Consider the following 26954-nt stretch of genomic DNA (forward strand, 5'->3'; position numbering starts at 1 on the left):
AACTGACTAAATTATCTTGCTCCTGACTGTTCAGAGCTGACCAGCTCTATATATACACCTTGTTGCCGTGTTTGAACTGACTCAAATGTTTTTATAATAAAACTAGACATTTTAATTGGTTTTGCTTCCTAACATTTTACTGAACTGAATATGGGTTTCAGAGAATCCATCCACTGTTTAGAAAGAATGACGCTACCAAATGTGAATGTGGAGAGCGACGGTCATTAGATAAAGCTGGAAAAAGGGCTTTCAGTCTTTTTTCCCCCTACCTTTTTTTTTCCCCAGGAAGGAAAGTCTAAAATAATCTACCAAACTTTGGGTAACAAAACAAAAAGATTTGGCCTGCGCTTCTAAAGAGAGGAAGCCAAATGAATGCTCTCCTGGTCAAAATGATTCATAAAACATACAGCTTCTGTCCCAAGTGTTACCGTTTTGAAGCTGCAGTGTTGTGTGGGATTCGGTGACAGGGGGTGATTTGTACAATATATCGGAACTTTTAATTGTACATTGTGTTCTTTGTATTCTGGGGAGAAAAAAAATTTATTAAAATCCCAAGGAAAACTCCAGTTAGATACGTACTGCTGAATAGACTGTGATTTTGGACCTGCAGCCTTTTTAACAGGGGTGCTTCCTGAAGCTGAATGTGGGCCTGGATTTCTAACAGCAGTGAGCGATACATTTCAGGAAATCACAGCAAGCACACAGGGTTAGAAGCAGACATTTTTCAAACTCATTTTGAAGTCACGCATACAAACATTTTCACTAGATCAGTTTTCCTTTCCCTATTCTAGATTGTTCATCGCACTCACTGCTTCAGCAAACGGTAAAATATAAAAGAAGTGCGAACAGCATGACTGCAGACCCACCAGGACAGGCAGCTCGGGGGACGGCTGTGGACATGTCGCCCTGAGGCAGGCCCCTTGCTGAAAAGGAAACGCAGGGCACTAAGGGAACGGTGCCCAGAATCAGGACAAGAACCTGCACGCTCCTGGTTTGCCCTCACTGCGCTGTCCCTGTTATGTGCGCATGTGTGTGCGCGTGTTAAACGCCGTCAGAGAGAGACAGAAAGATCTGCAAAGGCAAAGCAGTCCATGTATCTAGAAGCATAAATCTGCATCAGTAATTGAGACTATCACTGACTTCAATGCAAAACAGTCATTATTTTTATTTTTCAACTCCATCCATTGGAACTATGCTTGAGTTTCATTAAATCTCCCAGTATTCCCTGGAGTAGACGTTAATGTAGGTAAAAGGTGGGTTTTCATAAATGATAATGAACAATTATTAAGAACTGTTTAATTAGCATGCACCTTCTCTGATTAAAATACATGCTTTGTACATTAGGTGCCATTGTGGAGCGGTTTAATAATAAAAACCATGCACCCTTTGAAAACACTCTTTCGTAACAGGCCATTATTGCTTATCCAGATGGCCCATCATTTGTACTAATGACAAACTTAATTTCTTGAGTAAATTTTCACCAACTGTTCCCCCTTTATTTTTATTACTCAGTGAAATTTATCTGAAGCAAAAATATAATAAAGCATGACATATGCATCACGGAATTAAAGTGGAGATTAATTAAAGCTGACTCCAGCTGAAGGCAGAGCCCCAGGCGTTAGACGGGGATTCAAAATCCTACTGAACACTGGAATTAACCAGGCTCTTTTAAAAAAAGGCTCATGTCTGGGTCTGACCCCATACCAATTAAATCAGAGTGGGGCCTGGCATTGATAGATTTTAGAAGTTTTCCGGGTGATTTGAACGTGGAGACAGATGATGGCATACACAATCCATTAACTGATTTCCACATCAATTTCCACACACACACATGTGCCTGACGTATATCATACCGTTATACCTTAAAGGACATTTGCTCCTATCCAAAGTGTCCTTTAATGGCAGCGAGGCTCAAGAGGCAGGGGACACGTGTCTACTTACAGCTGATTCATCTCACAGCAGAAACTAACACAGCACTGCCAAGAAACTATCTGTTGTTGATGCTGTTTGAGTTGCTCAGTAGCATTCAACTCTTTTGAGACCCTGTGGGCTGTAGCCCACCAGGCTGCCTTGTCCATGGGATTTCCCAGGCAAGAATAGTGGAATGGATTGCCATTTCCTTCTCCAGGGGATCTCTCCTACTCAGGGTTCAAACCCACTTCTCCTTCATTGGCAGGCAGATTCTTTACTGCTGAGCCACCAGGGAAGCTCAAAGAAAATATACCCCAAATTAAAATAAATTAAAACAACAACAAAAAAGGAAACACCAAAATATCCTTTAGACATCTGGCTCATGAGACATTTGGCCCATCCTATGCCAAAAGTTCCTTGATATTTGCATGCAGGCTCAGTTGGTTAGTCGTATTTGACTCTGATTCTATGGACTATAGTCCACCAGGCTCCTCTTGTCCATGGGTTTATTCAGGCAAGAATGTTAGAGTGGGTGGCCATGCCCTCCTCCAGAGAATCTTCCTGAACCAGGGACTGAACCCATGTCTCTATGTCTCCTGCACCAGTAGGTGGGTTCTTTACCACTAGCGCCACCTGGGCGATCTTCTGGGAAGATTACTGTTTCTTTAAGAAACCAAACACCCTTTCTGTCTCTCTGGATTCTCACTGAGATTTCAAATCAAACTCTGTGTCATAGGTTTTAAGCTAATATAGATGGCAGTTACTTCACAGGCATGGAGACATTATTTTTATACAGATAACAGAAACACTTTCTCTTTCTATCATATTTCTTTTAGGGATTCTGTCACTCAGTGCAACAGGGGTTCAAAAAATAAATTCAACATTTTAATGAGTTTAATTCATGCCTATAATCTCCTTTAACATGAATCGCCAATATTTAGGGGTTGGTCAACAATAAACATATTGGCTAATTTTCTTGCCATATTCAGCATAACAATCTGCTAACGTCAGATTGAAAAACACAAACATGACTGGAATAAAGGTCTTTTTCAAAGCACTCTCCTTATCCAGGATTAAACACAAAGCCTAGAGATACAGGCCACAAAGGAGGCTGAACGCCGAAGAATTGATGTCTTAGAAATGCAGTGTTGGAGAAGACTCTTGAGAGTCCCTTGGACTGCAAAGAGATCAAACCAGTCCACCCTAAAGGAAATCAGTCCTGAATATTCATCAGAAGGACTCATGCTGAAGCTGAAGCTCTAATACTTCAGCTGATGTGAAGAACTGACTCACTGGAAAAGACCTTAATGCTGGGAAAGATTGAGGGCAGGAGGAGAAGAGGGTGAGACGGTTGGATGGCGTCACCGATTCGATGGACATGAGTTTGATCAAACTCCAGAAGATGGTGAAGGACAGGGAAGCCTGGTGGCTGCCGTCCATGAGGTCACAAAGATTCGGACACGGCTGAGCGACTGAACAACAGCAAAGAGACCCTGCAAACATTACCGACTTCAGACACTGGCTAAGGTGCCGGAGAGAGAAAGAGAACAGCACAAAAGTGCCGCTTTGGGGCCCAACAGATGTGCATGTGAATCCCCACGTAGCCCCAGAAAGGCTTCTAAATGTCCCTCAGCTTTCTGAGAAGCTGCTGCAAGAGCTAGTGATCACAGAGAAGGAGCATGTGAGTCACAGGAGCGACTCCAGAAATCGTAGCCACTACTGATTGTTCAGTTCAGTTCAGTCGCTCAGTCCTGCCCGGCTCTTTGCGACCCCATGGATCACAGCACGCCAGGCCTCCCTGTCCATCACCAACTCCCGGAGTTCACTCAAACTCATGTCCACAGAATCGGTGACGCCATCCAGCCATCTCATTCTCTGTTGTCCCCTTCTCCTCCCGCCCCCAACCTTTCCCAGCATCAGAGTCTTTTCCATTGAGTCAACTCGTCGCATGAGGTGGCCGAAGTATTGCAGTTTCAGCTTTAGCGTCAGTCCTTCCAATGAACACCCAGGGTTGATCTCCTTTAGAATGGACTGGTTGGATCTCCTTGCAGTCCAAGGGACTCTCAAGTGTCTTCTTCAGCACCACAGTTCAAAAGCATCGATTCTTCGGTGATCAGCTTTCTTCACAGTCCAACTCTCACATCCATATACATGACCACGGGAAAAACCATAGCCTTGACTAGACGGACCTTTGTTGGCAAAGTAATGTCTCTGCTTTTTAATATGCTATCTAGGTTGGTCATAATTTTCCTTCCAAGGAGTAAGCATCTTTTAATTTCATGGCTGCAATCAGCATCTACAGTGATTTTGGAGCCCAAAAAAATAAAGTCTGACACTGTTTCCACTGTTTCCCCATCTATTTCCCATGAAGTGATGGGACCAGATGCCACGATCTTTGTTTTCTGAATGTTGAGCTTCAAGCCAACCTTTTCACTCTCCTCTTTCACTTTCATCAAGAGGCATTAGCAGAAGGCTAAATGGAACCATGCTGGCAGTCAGCACTCCTGGGGCTTTGCACCTGCAGTTATTGTAAAGCTGAGCTTCTTCCTGGTTCAGTTCAGTTCAGTCGCTCAGTCGTGTCCGACTCTCCGCGACCCCATGAATCACAGCACGCCAGGCCTCCCTGTCCATCACCAACTCCCGGAGTTCACTCAAACTCATGTCCACAGAATCAGTGATGCCATCCAGCCATCTCATTCTCCGTCGTCCCCTTCTCCTCCCGCCCCCAACCTTTCCCAGCATCAGAGTCTTTTCCAGTGAGTCAACTCGTCTCATGAGGTGGCCAAAGTACTGGAGTTTCAGCTTTAGCATCAGTCCCTCCAATGAACATCCAGGATTGATCTCCTTTAGAATGGACTGGTTGGATCTCCTTGCAGTATAAGGGACTCTCAAGAGTCTTCTCCAACACCATAGTTCAAAAGCATCGATTCTTCGGCGATCAGCTTTCTTCACAGTCCAACTCTCACATCCATACATGACCACGGGAAAAACCATTGCCTTGACTAGACGGACCTTGGTCGGCAAAGTAATGTCTCTGCTTTTTAATATACTATCAAGGTTGGTCATAACTTTCCTTCCAAGGAGCAAGCGTCTTTTAATTTCATGGCTGCAATCAGCATCTGCAGTGATTTTGGAGCCCAAAAAAACAAAGTCTGACACTGTTTCCACTGTTTTTCCATCTATTTCCCATGAAGTGATGGGACCAGATGCCATGATCTTTGTTTTCTGAATGTTGAGCTTCAAGCCAACCTTTTCACTCTCCTCTTTCACTTTCATCAAGAGGCTTTTGAGTTCCTCTTCACTTTCTGCCATAAGAGTAGTGTCATCTGCATATCTGAGAATTGTCATCAAAAGAACTCAATTGACTCTAACCTCAAGTGACCTGATACATACTTTCAAATACATTAATTCTTCCTACTACATTTTGTAACACCTCCTCTTAATCACCCTGGGGCAGGCACACCCCAGAGATACTTTGAGTTTAGTTTCAGACCATGGCAGGAACAGGAATATGGCAAAGCTAGTCACATGCATCTTTTCGTTCCCCAGAACCAAACTTCTTGGTGAATGCAGGGGATTCACTGAGAAATGTTACACATACACTACACTGCTCTCTATTAAGTGTGCAACAGCATTATGTCTAAAGAAAAGCATATAATTAAAAACTACTTTACTGCTAAAAATACGCTGAACAGTGTCTGGGCCTTCAGCAAGTCTTAGCAGCAGTATTAATGCTCACCGATCACAGACCATAACAAATATAACAACAACAAACAAGTATGGCGTGTGAGGATTACTAAAACATGACACAAAGACATGAACTGAGCAAATGCTGTTGGAAAGATGGCACCAGGAAACCGTGCTTGATGAAGGGTTGTTCCAAAACTTTAATTTGTAAAAAAATGCCATGTCTGTGAAGCCGAATCAAACAAAGTGCAATATAAGGTCTGCCTTCACTCTGCAAGGAAGAAGATACACCTGCACTCGCTAAAGCACTTACTTAACTTACTTATATTAAACAAATAGATCTGCTGAAAAACTTCACTATGAAAAAAAGAATGGCATATAACATTTATTAAAAGTGTACTGCTTCTGTATTTAATAGAATAAATAATATAAATAAGTAAACAATATTGTATCATAAAAGAAATACAAAAGAAATACATATCCATAAGAAGGTAGCAATTAAAGCTTAGGAAATGTATTATATAATAATAACGAATTTTGACTTTCAAACAATCTTTGAAACGTTCTGGAATCAGATGCTGGTTCTGTGTGTTCTTCCTTGAGTCGCTTAAATTATCTGAACCTTAGTTTCTTTAGCTCTAAAATGGTGATATTGCTTAAGTTAAAAAGTTTTGAGGGGGAAAAAATTCATTAAATGTGCACTTTCCATACTCAAAACTGCTTTCTTCTGCTTCATTTTTTTTTGTTCCCCCCCAAAATGTTTTCAAAACTGTTAACCTGAAGACCTCTAGCCACACTATTTTTAAACATAGACAACAATATTATTATAAGAAGTACATTAAAATAGCATGTCATTAATTAATCTGCTTATTTTTCAATAAAAATCTGAATAGCACTATACTAGGGTTCTGCTATGTAAAAAAATAAATTTCCTCATTCGAATTTTTCCTATATTGTGTTATCAATAGTGTGGTGAGTTCCTGAAAAGATTCCAGAAAATTCAATATTAGAAGAAAATGTTCTCTGAGTTAGACATTTAATGAATGCATGATTTGGGAATTTAAATATGAAACAACTTAACAATATTTCTTGTATTTGTAGATCATTCATTGAGCTGAAAACAGATTATATTCATACCTAATAGTCGATCAGAACATGTGCTATGATTAAATACCACAATGAGGTATCACCCCTCAGCAGCCAGAATGGCCATAATTAAAAGATCTACAAATGCTGGAGGAGATGTGGAGGGAAAGGTACCCTAAAATAGGTTAGAAACAAGGACCCACTGTATAGCATAGGGATTATATTCAATTTCTTGTAATAGCCTATAATGGAAAAGAATCTGAAAGGGAATCTATATATATATATATATATATATAACTGAATCACTTTGCTGTACACCTGAAATCAACAAAACACTGCATAAATTAACTATACTTCAACCAAAAAAATCAAAAGAACAATACATGGGACTTGCCATACTAGGGTGAAAATAGAAGCCTTTTCCTCACTAAGGTTTTCCTAATTCTTCTCCCAAGACATCCACTGAGAATTAGTCCTTCTCACATTTGTAGCCCACCTACTGCGCCATAATGTCCGTACCTTTCCTAGTGCCTAGTGCAGAGTCTGGAACCTGGTACACATACAAAAAACATCTGTTGAGTGAAGGAACCACAGAGCACTCTGACGCAAATGAGCCAGAAAAAACGGACCCTTCGCGGTTCCGGTAAAACGCTTCCTTACACAGCAGAGGCCGCAGCGCTCCCAGCTTTCCGTCTGTAAAATGGAATTACCTGCCTCAAGAGCACGTGCCTGAGCTCAGCTGACGGGCTCAACGGCTGGCTGTTGGTACGCCCTGTGGGCTTCCCTGGTGGCTCAGACAGTAAAGAGTCTGCCTGCAAAGCGCAAGACCGAGGTTCAATCCCTGGCAGGGAAGATTCCCTGGAGAAGGGAATGGCAACCCACTCCAGTATTCTTCCCTGGAGAATCCCATGGATGGAGGAACCTGGTGGGCTATGGTCCGTGAGCTGGCAAAGAGTTGGACGTAACTGAGCAACTAACACTTCCACTTTCTTTCCATATGTCCACTGATTTCTCTCTGTATCATATCTAGGATAGTGATTTCACAACTAGGGATTGCATGGGGTTTTCTAAAGGTTGAGGTTGACAAACTATATAATCTTATTTCATAGAACTTTAGAAGTCCAGGCATTTGGCTTTTTCCAAACCTTTGAACACTTAGCCCAAAGCTGAGTTATTGTTCACCAGGACTTTCCAAGAAATCTCACTCTTTAGAAAAGATTTTGTAAGCAGGGAAATGTTTCAAATCCTTGAAGACTCTTCTGAAATCCGCTTAGACAAAGCCTCGCTTGACGACTGGTCAGCTATTGTTATTTTATCTTCTATAACAGAAGCTTTTACTTTGAACAACTGTGTTATCTTTCCAAATTCTCTGTATTCTTATAGCAAATTGCTGATAAGCAGTTTTACCAGACTCCATGGCTTTAGAAGTTTCATTTCATGTGGCTGCATGCTATGTGTCTAGTGGGAAATTGAGGGAAATTATTGAATGTTAAATCATTAGCTTCCACTTCTTTGTTCTTTATGACTTTGGTGAAGATCTGTAGCCTGCAGAGCTTGGCAATAGCAATAGTTTGGAGAACACATTCTAGCATTTATTAAAATAATATTTATATTACCTTAGAGTTTTCTCATTTATTTTAGGTAGTATGGGCATACCGTAGTTTATTGTGCTTCGCAGCCACTGCCTTTTTTACCAATTGAAACTCTCGAGTAACCTTGGGTCAAGTAAGTCTACGAGCATCAGCTTTTCAACAGCAGTTGCTCAACTCATGCCTCTGTGTCACATTTTGGTAATTCTTGCAATATTTCAAACCTTTTAATTATTATTGTATTTGTTATGGTGATTTGTGATTCACTGATTTTTGGTGTTTCTACAAAGACTTGCTGAAGGCTCAGATGATAGTGCTTTTTAGCAATGAAGTCTTTATTATTAGGGCACAGACATCGCTTTTTCTTTAGATGTTAAGCTACAGCACACTTAATAGACAGAGTGTAGTGCAAACGTTACTTTCATACGCACTGTGAAACAAAGGAAACGCATGTGACCAGCTTTGGCTGGTATTTGCTTTTCTGCTGTGGTCTGGAGCTGAATCAGCGGTATCTCAGAGGGGCACCTGTATATTACGGACGATCTCAACATGCTCAGCAATGAAAAGAATAACCCAATAAACTCCATCTGCAATCAACCGACTTCAACAATTATCAACAATTACCACCTCATGGCCAATTCTGCCTCATCCATTTCCTTATCCATTACCCTCAAAATTAGATTCACTGAAGCAATTCTCAGACATTGTGTCATTTAACTGCAAATATTTGAGTATAATTCTCTAAGCTACAAGGTCTTTACAAAAGTACCTTCACAGTATCTATATCACATATAATTTCTATCAAGGATAATTTTTTAATTTTGTCAAATATCCAGATTTCACATTACATTGATAAACCCATAATTTTTATACTTAAGCAAATCAGGACCCACTGAGTGCCTATATATGTAACTGATTTATATGTCGCTTAGAGCTCTTTTAAGCTGTAAGTCAGCTTCTTCTTTCACATTTTTATTCTTGCGTTTCATATGTTGAAGAAATCAGGTCATTTGTCCTGCACTGTCTCTTACAGTTTAGATTTTGTAGGGCAGACTCTTGTGGTTTAGTTTATCATGCTGTCATCAGCTATCATTTTAAGACTTTTTTTTTTTTTGATGAGGACCATTTTTAAAGTCTTTATGGAATTTGCTACAAATATTGCTTCTGTGTTATATTTTGAACTTTTGGGCCATGAGGCATGTGAGATCTCAGCTCTTGGACCAGGAATCAAACTCACAATCCTGCCTTGGAAGGTGGAGTCTTAACCACTGGACCGCCAGGGAAGGCAGTCCTTCGTCCCCAGTTTCCGTTCATTAGTAGTTAGATCAATACATTTCATTACGCTCAGGAGTTTTCATTTCCTTCCTTCTATCCTCCCTTCCTTGTAAGACACATGATATGCACCTGGTATACTGTCACCCTTCTTTGTAAGCCAGCTGTGATTGGTCCTCATCGCAGAAATGCCCAGATTCTTTACCAGGAGTGGGAACACCGACTTGCTCTAATTCTGTCATTCATTACTCAATCATCTGTAGTGCGATCGCACCAAGTGATACTTATAAATTAACTTGGGGAGAATCCGGATCTTCATAATATCAAGGCTTTCTAATAATGCAGGAGGTCTTTTCATTTTTTCCCTGTAATTAGGCACCTTCCAGAAGCATCTTAGCTCTCACTTAGGCTAGTTACTAACGTTGAGGATGTAAGTGTGTTCTTCTTTGCCTCTGTCTTCTGGTAAACTGCCTTCAGAACATACAAAGCCCTTTGTTTGACACACTGATGTACAACTTGCTACTGTATCAGGCTTTCTCACTGTTTGCGGCCATGTTTTCCTTCGTCCTTTTCAGCTGTCTAAATATTAATAATCTCTGGAGCAAAAATATTTCTGCCTCTCCCTGTCACATCGTGCCTTCAACTGCCTTTGCCCTTCTAACATCAGAGGCACTGAGATGCCTAAGGGCACTAGCATTTCCTGTGAACCGAAACAAACTCTTAGGTAAAGTATCACCGGCTTTCAGCTAGTCTTTGGGAGCTTCTTGAGCATACCGAGGCTGGCGGTCCTAATTTTTGGAGCACTTCTTGGAATCTTCTCAAACTGTCCCTGTCCTAAATATATATCAAGTTTCTTATGGAAAATGCTTTTGGATGAACAACTGTCAAGAAATATATAAATATATATTTTCGTATTCCTGAGCAAGAAGAACCACTAGCAAATTTACTAAAGATTTTTTCTTATGAGCGTACTCTTTAAATTTTAATTGAAATATATCTGCTAGTGACTGGTCACTCAGTTGTGTCTGACTCTTGGTGACCTCATGGACTGCAGCCCACCAGGCTCCTCTGTCCGTGGGATTCTCCAGGCAAGAATACCGGAGTGGGTTGCCATTCTCTTCTCCAGGGGATCTTCCCAACCCAGGGACTGAACCTTGGTCTCCTGCGTTGCAGGCAGATTCTTTACCGTCTGAACCACCAGGAGAGCAAGAGTTTTTCTTATGAGTTTACTCTCTAAATTTCAGTTGAAAGGCATCTGATAAGCATGTTTTACATGCATAAAGTGGTGCCACACCTGACTGCAGCTCTGTGGGGTCTGACATTCTATTGAGAAACCCAAAGGTCAATAAGCTCAAAACAGAACAGAACAGATATTTATAAAGACATTAAAATCCTTCTGGGTTTGGTTCTGAATATACTATTGATCTGGTCAACATTCTGCCGCGAGCTTCCAATGGAATAAGACATGCGTAAGTTCACCATTCTCTCAGCAACTTCAGAATCTAAAATGCATCATTCAAACCAATAGCCTTTAAAACACCTCACTGGCAAATTCAGGAATCTGCTAAATCCACCGTAAGTTGAGACATGAGTCCTCACAAAGAAAATAATTTTATTTTTCAAAATGCCTCTCGGGTACTATTGTGCCCCAGTAATTAAGCAAGCCAGCTAAAACAGCATGGCCAGCCTACCCAGCAAACTAAAATCACATCTTTCAAAATATTCACTGTTTTCTTAATTTAAGTCTCAAAAACTTGGTCTTGAGCTTTTACCCTTAAGTATCTAAAACTTTGGGTATTTAACAGACTTGTTTTTTAGATTTTAAAAAAAGGCCATTCTTTGTTATATAAAAATCTCAGACCGTGTATATGTTGTGAACTATATAATTAAAATATTTAACAGAAGCAAAGAATGATAAGGGACGCACGTAACTGTAGTTAAGACGTTCGTTTTCATGAGAAGATAATATGAATGTTTTGCACATTTCAGCTGCCAGCACAGGCCTGATGTGTGCCCAGGTGTGGGTGCAGAGTGGAGCCGGGGAGCCCAGCCCGTGTGGACACTGCCCACCTGTGATCTTTGCGTGTCACTAACCAGAAGGTGCAGAAACTGTGAGTCTCCTTAGAGACCAGAAGTCCGTCTTATTCTGAGACAAAAGTGTAAGGAATCGTCACGACTGGCGTCCGCATTCACACACGCGGGCTGAGCTGCATTTACCGAGAATCGATCCCACTGGCGTCCGCATTCACACACGCGGGCTGAGCTGCGTCAGTGGAGGCGGCTGCAGGCCTGCGTCTCGCCTGGGACAGCCAGCTGCCAGCTCTTCACTGCCTTCTTCCTACGGGCATCACTGCTTCTCTTAAGAATAAGCAGTAAATAAACAGAACCACAAAGTCCTCCCTTTTGCATGAATCCATGGACACAGAAGAACAAAGGGAGAATGAATCTCTGGTCTCCTTGGTCTTATTTCAGAGGAGAATTTGGGTAGAGTTTTGCAGAGAAATGATTCATGATGACTCACCCTGGATTAAGTGAGTCAGCATGATTAAGAACTAGTCACAGGGCTCTGCATCCCGTTTTTAGGTGCAGAGGTGATTGCAGCTACCCACCATTTCTTACACAAGTGCAGAAAGCTGGAAATGACACCAGAACCGCCGTAACAGGCACCTTGTCTACTCTCACTGCTCTGTGGGTCTACTGCCATCTTGACATTACAGATAAGGAAACCAAAGCTCATTACAGATTCTACATCTTGGCCAAGAGAGCTCTGCTAGAAAAAGTCAGAGAATTTGGTTTCAAACTCATTTTAGTTAATTTCTTATCTGGGGTCACTAACCACCCTAAGCATTGCATACCTGAAATTTTTCATGTAATATAATATAGTGTGGCTTTTCCTTTTTCCACCTGTACCTTTCACAGGTTTATTTTTCCTTCTCTGATGAGGCAAATTTTATTTCTATTTTTAATATTTAATTTTTAGATGTACTTAATTCAATTAAACTATTTGCACTATACTAATAGCATGCCTAAAGAACTGAGTGCCTTTCAAGTCCCCTAAATTGTCAATGGATTAAAAATAATCAATGCCTCTTTAACCTCCTTTTATGAGTTGGCCATTAGTCATATGTATGTATGTGGCAGAAAGCTGAATCTACAAATAAGAGCACTGAGCATGACAGAGTATGTCCATTCCGATTTTTGGCCAGGGTTTTCTAAAGACCTTCACCCTCATTTCAGAGGTGCCCACACTGTCCCTGGCCCAGCTGAAGTGGCATTTCCATAAACACAGCTCCGGTCTTCATCTAATACTGTATTTTAAACAAGCACCTCTGTTTAAAATTAAATGATTAGGCCAGTTTACAAGGTCATATAAAAATGATGACTATGTGAACAAACCAGGGACATTAATTTAAAACAGGGTGGTGAAGTACTTCTTTTAATTATATGTGTGCAAGAAATAATGGGGACAGTCTCTAATCAATTCACAAGAGGTAACTATTAGTTGGAAAAACCATTCAAGTTAATAAAATTTCAAAAGAAATCCACTTACTTGTTCAAATTCATTCTTTTGAAATTCTTCAAATCCGAAGATGTCCAGAATCCCAATGCCCCATGTCTGTGAGCTGAAATGGAACAGAACACAGTGAATGGGCATCCTTAACCCTGCCCACTGACACTCCAGGTCAGAGAAACCTGGCCACTGAGCATGGCATCAATTATCTGAAGTATAAACATGCAAACCTGGTGAAAAACTGAAAATTAGGAGGGAAAAGTGTTCTTTGAATGCGTGGATTCAAACACAGACTCATTAACAAAAATGTGTTTGATATCTAAGTACAAACTGCAACAACAAACGGCTGGTTTAATATATGCTTCTCTGAAACACTTTCTCTGTCATCTCCTTCAGCCAGACTTGCTTCCTCTGAAGGACTCTGCAGCTACCTGTTGAGTGTAAACTTGTACCTTGTCAGGCTACCCCAGCAGCAAGTCAAGCAATTTCTCTGGCACACGTAAGTACAACACATTGATCGCTGAGTTTGGCAATAAGGAGTTCATGATATGAGCCACAGTCAGCTACTGGTCTTGTTTTTGCTAAGAGAACTCTTCAAGAAAATTAGAGATACCAAGGGAACATTTCATGCAAAGACAGGCTCAATAAAGGACAGAAATGATATGGACCTAACAGAAGCAGAAGCTATTAAGAAGAGGTGGCAAGAATACACAGAAGAACTGTACAAAAAAGATCTTCATGATGAAGATAATCACAATGGCGTGATCACTGACCTAGAGCCAGACACCTTGGAATGTCAAGTCAAGTGGGCCTTAGAAAGCATCACTACGAACAAAGCTAGTGGAGGTGACGGAATTCCAGTTAAGCTATTTCAAATCCTGAAACATGATGCTGTGAAAGTGCTGCACTCAATATGCCAGCAAATTTGGAAAGCTCAGCAGTGGCCACAGGACTGGAGAAGGTCAGTCTTCATTCCAATCCCAAAGAAAGGCAATGCCAAAGAATGCTCCAACTACCGCACAATTGCACTCATCTCACATGCTAGTAAAGTCATACTCAAAATTCTCCAAGCCAGGCTTCAGCAATATGTGAACCGTGAACTCCCAGATGTTCAAGCAAGTTTTAGAAAAGGGAGAAGAACCAGAGATCAAATTGCCAACATCCGCTGGATCATGGAGAAAGCAAGAGAGTTCCAGAAAAACATCTATTTCTTCATCATTGACTGTGCCAAAGCCTTTGACTGTGTGGATCACAATAAACTGTGGAAAATTCTGAAAGAGATGGGAATACCAGACCACCTGACCTCCCTCTTGAGAAACCTGTATGGAGGTCAGGAAGCAACAGTTAGAACTGGACGTGGAACAACAGACTGGTTCCAAATAGGAAAAGGAGTACGTCAAGGCTGTATATCGTCACCCTGCTTATTTAACTTATATGCAGAGTACATCATGAGGAACACTGGGCTGGAAGAAGCACAAGCTGGAATCAAGATTGTCGGGAGAAATATCAATAACCTCAGATATGCCGACGACACTACCCTTATGGCAGAAAGTGAAGAGGAACTCAAAAGCCTCTTGATGAAAGTGAAAGAGGTGAGTGAAAAGGTTGGCTTGAAGCTCAACATTCAGAAAACAAAGACCATGGCATCTGGTCCCATCACTTCATGGGAAATAGATTGAAAAACAGTGGAAACAGTGTCAGACTTTATTTTTTGGGGCTCCAAAATCACTGCAGATGCTGACTGCAGCCATGAAATTAAAAGACGCTTACTCCTTGGAAGGAAAGTTATGACCAACGTTGATAGTATATTAAAGAGCAGAGACATTACTGTGCCAACAAAGGTCTGTCTAGTCAAGGCTATGGTGTTTCCCGTGGTCATGAATGGATGTGAGAGGTGGACTGTGAAGAAAGCTGATCGCCGAAGAATTGATGCTTTGGACTGTGGTGCTGGAGAAGACTCTTGAGAGTCCCTTGGACTGCAAGGAGATCCAACCAGTCCATTCTAAAGGAGATCAAGCCTGGGTGTTCATTGGAAGGACTGATGCTAAAGCTGAAACTCCAATACTTTGGCCACCTCATGTGACGAGTTGACTCACTGGAAAAGACTCTGATGCTGGGAGGGATTGGGAGCAGGAGGAGACGGGGACGACAGAGAATGAGATGGCCGGATGGCATCACCCACTCGATGGAGGTGAGTTTGAGTGAACTCCGGGAGTTGGTGATGGACAGGGAGGCCTGGCGTGCTGTGATTCATGGGTTCGCGGAGAGTCGGACATGACTGAGCGACTGAACTGAAGTACAACACGAGTGAACCCCACTAAGCCACACGCATGTTCTTTCACAGATTACACTGAGCCACTCCAAAAGCCACGCTGTTCCTCACAGCGTTCTTGTAAATAAAGACGAACCGTGAAGGTCATGAAATGCGGGTGCAGAATGAACAGGAATCCAAGTAACCGCTTCCTTCTCCCGCGAAGACGATCATCCTCAGAACTCGCTCGTCCTGGACGGTCCAAGCACAGACGCTGGCCGCCTCGCTCTATCAGCCCAGGTGTCCAGTCCTGTGTCCCCTTCACCCACCGCCTCTCCGCGAGCCACCGTCTTTGTGATGCGCACGCACAGAGTGAGTGCGTGAGGAGGGGCCCTTGAGCCAGCCACGACTCCGACACCCTGGATTGTGCGGGGCTGTGGGGGCGGGCCAGGGCCGTGAAGGGGCGGGGCGGGGCGTGGAGGGGCGGGGCCGGGCAGTGTGGGGGCGTGGTGGGGCGGTATGGGGGCCTGGAGGGGCGGGGCGGGGCCGGGCGTGGGGGGCATGGAGGGGCGGGGCCGGGCGGTGTGGGGGCGTGGAGGGGTGTTGCCGGGCGGTGTGTGGGCGTGGAGGGGCGGGGCCTGGCGGTGTGGGGGCGTGGTGGGGCGGTATGGGGGCGTGGAGGGGCGGGGCGGTGTTGGGGCTTGGGGGTGGGGCGGTATGGGGGCGTGGAGGGGCGGGGCCGGGCGGTGTGGGGGCGTGGAGGGGCGGGGCCGTGGAAGGGCGGCGCGGGGGGGCTACCCCTGAGGAGCTTCTTGCAAAGAGAGGCCCGGAAGCTTCTGGAACACTGCCCAGCCCAGCCCTCGCATCAATGTCTCTGTCCAGCGCATCTACAGGGGGATCGCAGTACGGATTTCCACCGGTGGGAGTGACGGCCCCTCACCACGACGGTGTTCCCTGTGCCATCACCAGGCTCCTTGCCGGCGCAGAGCGGGTGGGTTTTGCTTTTGTTGCTTGGCCGTGCCGCATGGCTTGCGGGATCTTAGTTCCTGACCAAGGACTGGCCCTTGCCCCTGCAGTGGAAGTTTCGGGGGAGTCCCGGGGCGGACGCCAGGCTCTTGTTTCTACTCGGCTTGATTTGTCCAAACTGCAGAGCCACCGGGGCCAGCAACGTCCCTTTCTGGGCCTGTGCTGTGCTTGATACTTACGGGCAATCGTGTCACTTGCATGACCATTTTTTTCCTTTAAAACAAGATAAAAGAGTGATTTTGCACTATCCTGTCTGTTTACTGCCGATTGTACAGATGAGCTTCCCAAGTAGGAGGGAGAGCACTGTTAAAGCCCTAATACAAGCATCGCATGGCAGAGTGTGAGTCAGTTAAGGAAGCAGAGAACCATTAACTGGAGGTCTTCAGGTAACTGATTCAGTATTTCAGAAGAAAAAAAACTAAAGCCCTTCCCCCGTGTCCAAATAAACTCTACATGGTTCAGAGAGTCAAACGCTAGAGCAGGAAGCTATAAACACATACAGGAAAACAAATGTGACCATTTTTTCCCCTTGTTTTCGATTCTGCGAAAAGTCAAAGGAAGACATTCAAAAGCATGATTATGCAAATACTAAATTCCTCTGGAGGATAAATAGTATAAATGCAAGTAAATTCTGCTAGACGTCACTGTTGTTTTAAAATGCACTCTCTTTCATTTTAACAGGTCTTTCACACCGTCTTTCGCCCAACCCGCCTCTTCGCACCATCTTTAGTGTGCCCAGAGGGGCGTCTGGGATGAAGCTCGCTCAGTGGGGACCGTGGTGCTGAGGTTCAGGCTGACCTGTCGCTTTGCTGTGTGTGTGTGTGTTTTCCATGTAATGAGCTGCGTCTTTTCCCTTGTAGGAGACTAGTGATGAAGCTTGTCAAATTTTGGAGTTATTCCATCTTCACAAGGATCTTGATTCAAAGACTTTTTAGTTGGATAACTTTGGAAAAGTCATTAATACTTAAATTTTTTGAGCTGCAAGTTTCATCATCTGTAAAACTAAGACAGCAAATTGTATTTATCCAGCTAGACATTTCCTATGATAAGAAGCAAGGTAAAGAAAGTTCTAGGGTAATAGCTGGTACACAGTGTCTCTCCGATCACTGCAAGTTGCTTTAAGAAAAAGTTGTTTAAACATGCTCTAGAAGTAAAGAGGGTGGCTAACAGAAGAAATATAAACGCCAAATCAGCATAGTAAAATGTCAATCTCATGAAAATTGCAAAAGAAATAAAATTTTGAAAAATTACGATGAGAAACATACTCCTGAACACTTTTGTTGGCGGCTGAAATTGGCAGGGCCTTCTTAAAAAATGACTTCCTTACGTGGCTTATAACTTTGAAATATTCATATCATTTGAACCAGGACTTCCACAAGCAAGACCCAATACTAAGACAATGATCAGAAATGCAATTAAAGACAGAGTGATGCCCATTGTTACAGTTAAACAACAAAAAGAATTAACAGATACCCCACTCTAACGACACAATTAACTAAACAACATGCATCCTAGGAGGGATTTAGTGAAACTGTCAAGTTAACAGAAATCAATACATAAATCTGTATAAATAAACCCTATTATATATCTAGAAGACCTAGAAAGAAGTACAGTCTGCCTGAAAAGAGCACCTGGAAATGTCTTCAATGGTAGACCTAGAGATGACCTCTTAACATTTACAGTGTTCTGTGTATGTGAGCGAGCCCAGCCACTCAGTCGTGTCCAAATCTAGAGACCCCATAGACAGTAGCCCACCAGGCTCCCCTGTCCATGGGGTCTTCCAGGCAAGAACACTGGAGTGGGTTGCCATTTCCTCCTCCGGGGATCTTCCTGACCCAGGGTCAAACATGCAGCTCCTGCAGTGTCTCTTGCACCGCAGGTGGATTCTTTACTTCTGAGCCACCAGGCTATTACAATTCTATCATTAGCCTTTGCTGGAAAGATGTGTGATTGAATGCAGAGTGGTCACCTTCTGAGCTGCTGGAGGAAGGGTAACTGTAACCTTCAGGGCAACGGAGCCCAGCAGAGACGGTGCGGACAACGGTCTGGTTTTCCAGGCATGGGAAGTGCAGCAGGGACCCTGGGAGTCAGGAGAGAGCAGGGGTGCGTCCTGACGGCCAGGTGCCGCCCCAGAGCACGGCTGGCGGCTGCCTCCCTGCACCAGGACTGAGCAATCAGGCTCTCAGGTCCGATTCCCCAGACCGGCTCCTGGCTGCCTGGGCAGTGGGGCTCCTACAGCGACAGCCTGCAGTGTAGATGGAAGTCAGGAGAAGGGAGGACAGCCACGAGTGGCCAGACCTCAGCACATCCTCTCCCCCTCCTGTAACAATGCGGGCTTCGTGCAGACAGACAGAGGGCGCCAAGGCAGTCCAGCTGCACGTGGGTGAGCATGGTGTTGATCCTGGTTCCGGTTAGGGAAAGCAAAGTATTAATTAGTCATGTAGAGCAGCATGCGTTTGGTTGAAAGAACACTCCTTTCATTTATTCACACTGCATACATAACCAAATTCCAAACCGCATTTGGTTACCAGATAAAATGTTTAAAAAAGATGGAGAGAAAGGAAGAACTATTTTCAGGGAAAAAAAAATTAATCCAGGTGTAAAGCTTTTTAAGGATTATTTTTGCAACTACTGACAGACAAAATGTATTTGCTTTATTTTTTTTCCAAAATCTATTTCATTATTTATTATTGAGTGAAATTTTGTTGTTCAGTGACTCAGTCATGTCTGACTTTTTGGGACCCCATGAACTGCAGGCTTCCCTGTCCTTCAGTTTCTCCCGGAGCTTGTTCAAATCCACGTCCATCGAGTCGGTGATGCCATCCAACCATCTCATCCTCTGTCGTCCCCTTTTCCTCCTGCCCTCAATCTTTCCCAGCATCAGGGTCTTTTCCAATTAGTTGGCTCTTCGCACCAGGTGGCCAAAGTATCAGAGCATCAGCTTCAGCATCAGTCCTTCCAGTGAATATTCAGAACTGATTTCCTTAAGGACTGACTGGTTTGATCTCTTTGCAGTCCAGGGGACTCTAGAGAGTCTTGTCCAGCACCACAGTTTTGAAAGTGTCAATTCTTCAGTGCTCAGACTTCTTTATGGTCCAACTCTAACGTCTGTACATGATTACTGGAAAAACCATAGCTTTATGTGACTGCTATTGCAATAGCTGCCTTGGCAGGAGGGAGCCAAGGGCCTGCAGCCAGCAAAATGCCGGCTCCGTGCGGCAGTCCGCAGTGCTGTCATTTCACTTATTGATATCTCGACTCGTATTACACAGGCATTTAACTCAACATCCAATTTCTAGCAAGGAGGAGCAGACAGAGGTCATCAGATGAACCGGAATTCAATCCATTAGGCAAGATTAACATATTAATGAGATGATCTGCTTTAGTTCAAATTCTGCCCTAGAAATCTCCTGAGGGTTTTTTTAACGGTTAACAAAAATGCCTACCCCGCATCGACTCTTTAGTAAAACACACCACTTTTGATATCAGACAAAACGCTAAAGGCCAGGGAATCTGTCTGACTTTGATTTGCCTTCCAGGCCTGTGGGTACGAGAAAGGGTAGAGCCTGAATTAAAGAGCAAGTCCTCTTCGGAACACGGATGAACTAAATTTCTTTGGGCAGCGAGGTTGGGGGATCTATCCACATCAGGTTTTGTCCTCAGTCATCTCCAGGCAAGGAGGTGAACTGACAGTTACCTAAGTAATTCAAAGTCAGCTTAGGAAAGAGATGAATGCTGTTTGGGACAAAACCCTTAGATGGAGCCAGAGCTGAATCAGACCCTGTGGCTGATCGCTGACACGTCAGACCCCAGACGGAATAAGAAATACGAACATCCGATCATCATCTGCAGTGTAGAGGGCTGATTCAGAGTTCACCCCCTGCCAGAAAGCTACCAGGGGGTAGCTGGTAGCTACCAGATATCTGGATGTGACCAACATCTTCCAAGGGTTTCCTTGGTGGCACTGGTAAAGAATGGAGATGCAGGAGACGTGGGTTTGATCCCCGGGTCAGGAGGATCCCCTGACACCACTCCAGTCTTCTTGCCTGGAGAATCCCAAGGACAGAGGAGCCTGGTGGGCTAGAGTCCATGGGGTCACAAAGAGTCGGACATGACTGAGCAATGGAACACTGGGGGAACATCTTCGAAAATATCCTGACTAGGAATCACAGAATCCTAGGTCCTGAAAGCAAAACCAAGCCAGAGAGATAAGCCAACACCCTTAATTTGTAAGTAAATGAAATGTGATTATCACAGCTTCAGAGGTTGAACAAATTAAGATTCACAAGACATAAATGTCTCACTGAAGATTTCATTAATGTTAAGTGTCAAGCTTTAGAATAGAAACCCAGATCTCTTGATTTCCAACTCCCTTTAAAAAAAATTAAAACTGAGTTAAAAGATAAAATTGCTGTATTCATAAATTAACTACCATCTTGAATATCCATGAAAATGAGATCTATACAACATCTCGGCCCACTAGTCGAAAGTACAGTAAGAAGTGCTGCTTCATTTTCCACTTACTATGCTTTTCTCTTTTCTCAACCGTTTTACTAAGATTTAATTACATACAATATTGGATAAGCTTAAGGTATACAACCTGTTGACTTGCCATACACAGACTGCAAAATTATCATGCTTTTCTTAATAGGGTTCCTTTTCTCCATAATAATTCTGTCTGAATACAAACCCTTTTTTTTTATGAGGTTCCTTCTATTTAAATTTTAAAGAGCACTTTGGATTATCTTTGCCAGTTAATAGTAGATTTTGAAAATTGTTAAAGTTTGTGATTAGTCTGGCCCCCAGAAGATGATAGAGAAGAATGTTTGGAAGAACTGGGATTAACAGTCATCTCAGAATCCCCCAGACCACCCAGGAAATGGACACCTGTCTTTCTAACAATCACCTTCAAGCATATGTACTCACAACTTGAGGTTCAAAGGAACCGCCATGAAAAATTAACTACATAGTGACTTGTAGCAAGTGGCTATTGTTGGTAACCAACCACCCCAAAACTCACTGACCAAACAAAACAGGAAGTCCTTATTATGGTTCTAGGTCCTTTTGTCAGCGTGGGTGGCCTGATGGGGGTTGGCAGGTCTAAGACAGCGCCCCCTAAGGGCCCTGGGATTGGCCAGCCCTTGGCTGGCTCACAGCATATCTCCCCACCCAACAAGAGCCTGGGCTCACACGCGAGGGGCAACAACAGGGATCTCAGGGGACTCGAGGCCTTAGAGTTGGTGCCTCTTCACTTTGGCTGCATTCTCTTGGCTACAGCAAGACAAAGGGGCAGCTTGGACGCAAAGGCAGAGAGAACAGACCTAACCTCTTGAGAGAGGTGTCAGCACGCTGTTGGACAGGGCAAGGGTGCAGAGATGCGAGCAACTGGGGGCAGTTTTGCCCCCTGCGTCTCCACTTTATTATTAGCTCACTCACCTTTCAAATGGGTAGTCTGAAAGGTGCACCTCGTTCTGCAAAGCACACTGCTGGCTGACAGAGACCCAGACACAAAGAACAGAGGGGCAGAGGACAGGCTTATCCTCAGGGACATGTCCATGGACAGGCATGTTAACTCTAAATTATCATCTTGGGAGGAAATAAAGAAACCATTTATATTTTTTAAAGGTAGCTTTAAAACTATGCTTTTTAAAAAACTCAATTTTCTGACCATTTCAATGTGGGAGATGTTTTTGGGAAAACTCAGGTTTCAAGTCTGACACGTAGGGTTCACCCTCCAAGTCCACTGATTCCTCCTGGCTGTGTGACGAGGGCCACTTACTCAACCTCTCTGAACTCCAGTTTCACTATCTCAAGAGCACGCTCAGCTGCCTCAGTCAAGTCCGACCCTTTATGACCCCAGGGACTATAGCCTGCCAGACTTCTCTGTCCAAGGGATTCTTCAGGCAAGAATACTACAGTGGGTTGCCATTTCCTACTCCAGGGGATCTTCCTGACCCAGGGATCGAACCCGAGTCTCCTGCATTGCAGCCGATTCTTTATTACTGAGCCACCTGGAAAGCGCCTATCTGAAAAGAGGAGACAATAATTCGTTCCACAAGCTAATGTCAATATTAACGGCAATAATCCCTGGCTCAAAGCCTGGCTCATTTATAGGCAATTTCCAATAAAGGATAACCACAATGAATGCACCACACCACCTATTACATCTGCACCCGGGAAAAAGCCAGGTTTGGAAAGTGCATGTTTAATAAGACGGTGTGTCAAGAGAGAAAAGTTAAAAGCTTGGAGCTGACAAAAACTAAACATGTCCTTTTGTTGAAAAGCCCATCGTCCTTCATGAGAAAATGATATTAGAACAAGGCACACCCCATTTAAATTGCAGGGAGGTTTCCTTCCCTGTGTTTTCTTTAGGGAGAGGCAGGGTCACCGAGAGCCACAGAGGGGCATGCTGCTCTCGTCTCTGAACAGCGCTGCCCATTATTTATTCTGGCAGAACTGCCCGTGCGCGCCAGTGACAGGCGCAGAAGAGCTGAATATGTACAGATTTGGTTAACTCTGCCCAGCAGGACAGGTTATCAGGAGGTGGAGCAGAGGCAAGACGCATTTCCCCAGCAAGAAATGAAACAAGAGCGTGGGCACCGCCAGCAAAGCGATGGATTTCACCCTTCGTATAAAATAGACAAGCTTTAGCCTCTGCACTCTTGGCTCAAGTCAGAGCTACAGGAGAAGGATCGTGGGTTTTTATTAGCCTAATAAATCACTGAATTTCTTACATACATTATTAAAGCTATCTGGCCCTCAAATAATATTTGCAAATCGCATACTAGTCATTAACAAAAAGAAAAAGCACCACGGTTCGATACTAAAAATGCCACCGTCTCATAGATCTGAAAGATTATCTCTTTTTCCCCCATGTCTCCTAAACACACGCACTTAGGGAAAAGTACACAGCTCTTTATTGGTTTGATAAGCCAACCTATTCTTGAAATAATTCACCATATTACCATGATTAATATTTGTATTTAAACATTATTGTGTCCATAGTATGTGGTAATTTTTATAATAAGGATGGTAATTTTTAGCCATCATTTTATATTTATTATGAAGTATTTAAAACAGTTTTGAGTAATACAATATACATGAAACTTTGGTAAACCTCTCACATTTTTTTATTTCTCTGGATCCTTTTATTTAAAAAAAATGTATCTCACAAAAAAATGAAAAAAAATGTGCAATTACAGAGAAAAGGTTCATAGCTCTTTAGGAAATCATTATACATATGGGTGTTTTGGTAAGGAAATGGAGCAGAAGGAGAATTATTTAGAAAGCAGGTTTTGTCTTAGATATTTTGCTAAATTGTGTAGTTTTGGTTGTCATGGCAATAAGTACCATGATTTAAATGTGTATGCAGAAATAGAAGTCACTCCTACCATATTCATAAGAATCAAAGAAATCTCATTACTTAATGGGAAAAAATTCCCAATTTGGATGAAGGAGGGGAAAACATGGTATGCCAAATTTATTTTTCCGACAAACTGCTTGTTATTTAATCTCTGAAACAAAAATAAAGACAAAATATTTAGAATTAAACAACAAAGGAAGAGCTACATACAAATCTCCTGGAATGCACTAAGTACGCAGAAGACACTTCATACACTCAGGTCAGCAAAATCATTAGAAACTATGAAACAAACATTCCAGTGAGGAAGTCAGATAAACAAAGGAAAAAGTTCAACTGGAGTCAAAATAGGATATCATACAACTGCAAAGATTAGTCAAATAAATAGCATACACATGAGAAAGGACAAGACAAATAAACTGATTTTTTAAGATAATTCATACAGCCAAATTTAAGCAAGACGTGTCAATGAAACTGGGGCAAAGGCATAAATAAATACTATCAGGACTGTAAGCTGTCAAACCAGAATTATAAGAGATACTGATTGGAAGATTATAAACAAAAGGAAACTGTGATTTAGTTGGTGAATGTACTTAAAATCTTAAAGTGGACCATTTTCTAGAAAATATATATGACTTTAAAAAGAGAGAAAATAATCTGATTAGACCCACAAACTATAAGATAGTATTCATAGGTCAATTCTCCCTTCACCTCCTCAAAAATTTTTTGGGAGAATTTCACCAAACACTCAAGGCATATATAATTTTCATTTAAAACATCTTAGAAGAGAAGAAAAACAGAATGCTCTCAATTCATTCTTAAACATAGATGCAGAGGATAAGATGGCTGGATGGCATCACTGACTCAACGGACATAAATTCTAGCAAACTCTGGAAGACAGTAGAGCACAGAGGAGCCTGGTTTGCTGCAATCCACGGGGTCACAAAGAGTCAGCAACAACTTCCCCACTCAACAAGAACAGCAACATAGACATAAAATCAAAAGATTCTATAAAAAAATCTTATCTCATTAATGAAAATAAATGCAAGCATCCAAAGTAATGACTAGAGAATCAAATTTAGTACATCACGACCAAAATAGGACTTACCCTGAAAATAAAGAATTGCTCGACATCAAAAAAACATACATCACTAAAATTTGCCACATAAGCTAAGAAAAGTGGAAATAATCTTAATAGATAAAAGAAAAACATTCAACGAAACAACATCCATTTATGGTTGAAAACATTCAGCAAAGATTATCTACTGGAACTCTACCTAAACAGATTCAGTTCAGTTCAGTCACTCAGTCGCTCAGTCATGTCTGACTCTTTACTCACTGACAAATATTAGAGGTATTACATTAATTTGGAAACAAGACAAGAATAGTCTACTATCACCAGAAATTTTCAACGTTGTACTGGGCGTGCTGGCCAATGCAATAAAATAAGAATAAGCAGAATGACGAAAAAGACAAACAAGATAACCATGATCACTTTCATGAAAGATATTCCACTGGAAAATTATTAGAAATAATAAAGTCAGCAGGGTTCCTAGATACAAGATCAACATATGAAACTCAAGATTGAGTATTCCAATAAACAAATTAAAATATAATAGAAAGAGAGCATCCATCGTAGCAACAGAAAAGTACAAAGTACTTAGAAAAGAATGAAATAAAAATGTGCAAGAAATTGATAGAAAAGACACAAATATATTTAAGAAATTAAAAAATGCATGAGGAAAGAAATATAGAAGAAAATATATATATATTTCATATTTATGAAAGAAAAAAATCAACAGTCTAAAAAGCCCATTTCTCTCCATATTAATCTACAAATATATTTCTCCACAAAATCCCAAATGAATTTTTTAATGGTCTGAATCAAAATGACTATAAAATTCATATGCAAAAATAGAGGTCCAGAGATAACCAAAACAAATAAGAAAAATAAGAACGCATTATAAGAACTTACTTATTAAAACAATATATTACTGATACAGTTTAAGTCACATAGATTAAAAATCAGGAGGGGGTAAAAAAGTATTTCTAATAAGTGAGATAAGGATAATTGAATATCCATCTAAAATATAACATTAAATCAGTTTCTCATACAAAGAAAAATAAATTCCTGATGTATGGAAAAACTTAAAGTTTGGGGGGAAAATGTAAGATGACCTTGAAGTAGGGAAAGAATGACTATGCTAAGTCCCTAAGTCAGGTCACTGTATATAATTGAACAAAGGCCACCAGGCCTATATGAGCACATCACCACGGGGGCAGTGGAGAACCTGCTTTGTGGTGTAAAACCTCACTGGCAGTCAGAGAAATGCAGGTTAATACTCTCCCCGCAGTCCTGCTACTGAATATATACCCCAGGAAAACTCCAGACAGACACCTCAGGATGGGACAACGAAACTGAGAAGGAAAGGGGACCTGAGTGTCCCTGTGAACGCAAGCAGGCGCGGCACTGCGGCTTCTCTGCAGGGGCTCAAGCCCAGAGACAAAGAGGGAACCAGCTCAGTCGGTATCAGTACAGTGAAATCTCAAAAGCCACGCGGAGTTAAAAAGGGGAGGACAGCATAAAATGCACTGTGTGAGAGCAGTTCCTTACTGCTTGATGACTCATGACGTTACACACTGTTATGAAACAGCAACCTCCAGATGAATTTTTAAAACTGCGGGATATTTACACAGAATCAATGACAGAAACTTCCTGTCTGTGAGCAGGAAGGAGAGGGATGGATTTATGCGGGACAAACAAAAGAAACTTCAGCCTTTAGCGGCAGTTTTCTATTTCTTTTGTGTTAAATTCTGAAGCAAAAGCAGCAAATGTTAATCGTATGAGATAATAGGTAAGGCTCTTCCTGATTATTAAATCTTTCACCTCCCCCAAATACACTTAATGAAGGAAGGTATTACATGTTAAATGGGGGGGAAAAATCAAACATCTATTTTCCTTTTCTCACAAATGCACAGCAGGTATTTTAGTATTTCTATGAGGCATCTGGGAGTTAACAATATAAAGTCATTTATTAAGAAGTGTTTTACATCATAATTAATAAGGCAGTGTACAAAACATCATTTCACCAACTCTTAATTACTTACAAGTGTTGGTATAAATTTTCAGATTATCTTTCTTTTGGATTTGCCATATCCATCAGAGAACTTAAATCTTTATAATCATTTTAATAAAGTTCTAAGAGGGAAAGATAAAACTAATCAGTAGATACTTGGGTCTGAATCAGATCTATTTGTCTC

At 42.1% G+C, this 26954-nt stretch overlaps 1 protein-coding gene across 1 annotated transcript in view; it reads right to left on the bottom strand.

The window, feature by feature from the left end:
• The window catches only part of MYO16 (myosin XVI), a 478842-nt gene that overhangs the window by 162853 nt on the left and 289035 nt on the right, over positions 1–26954 (bottom strand). Inside the window, exon 21 of the mRNA XM_055426698.2 lies at positions 13096–13168. Coding sequence (XP_055282673.2) covers positions 13096–13168 — 73 coding nt within the window. The remainder of the gene's footprint in view (positions 1–13095; positions 13169–26954) is intronic.

Source organism: Moschus berezovskii, chromosome 13 (assembly GCF_049115385.1).
Source record: "Moschus berezovskii isolate FMDL1 chromosome 13, NW_MosBer_1.0, whole genome shotgun sequence".
In the NCBI taxonomy this organism is placed as follows: domain Eukaryota; kingdom Metazoa; phylum Chordata; class Mammalia; order Artiodactyla; family Moschidae; genus Moschus; species Moschus berezovskii.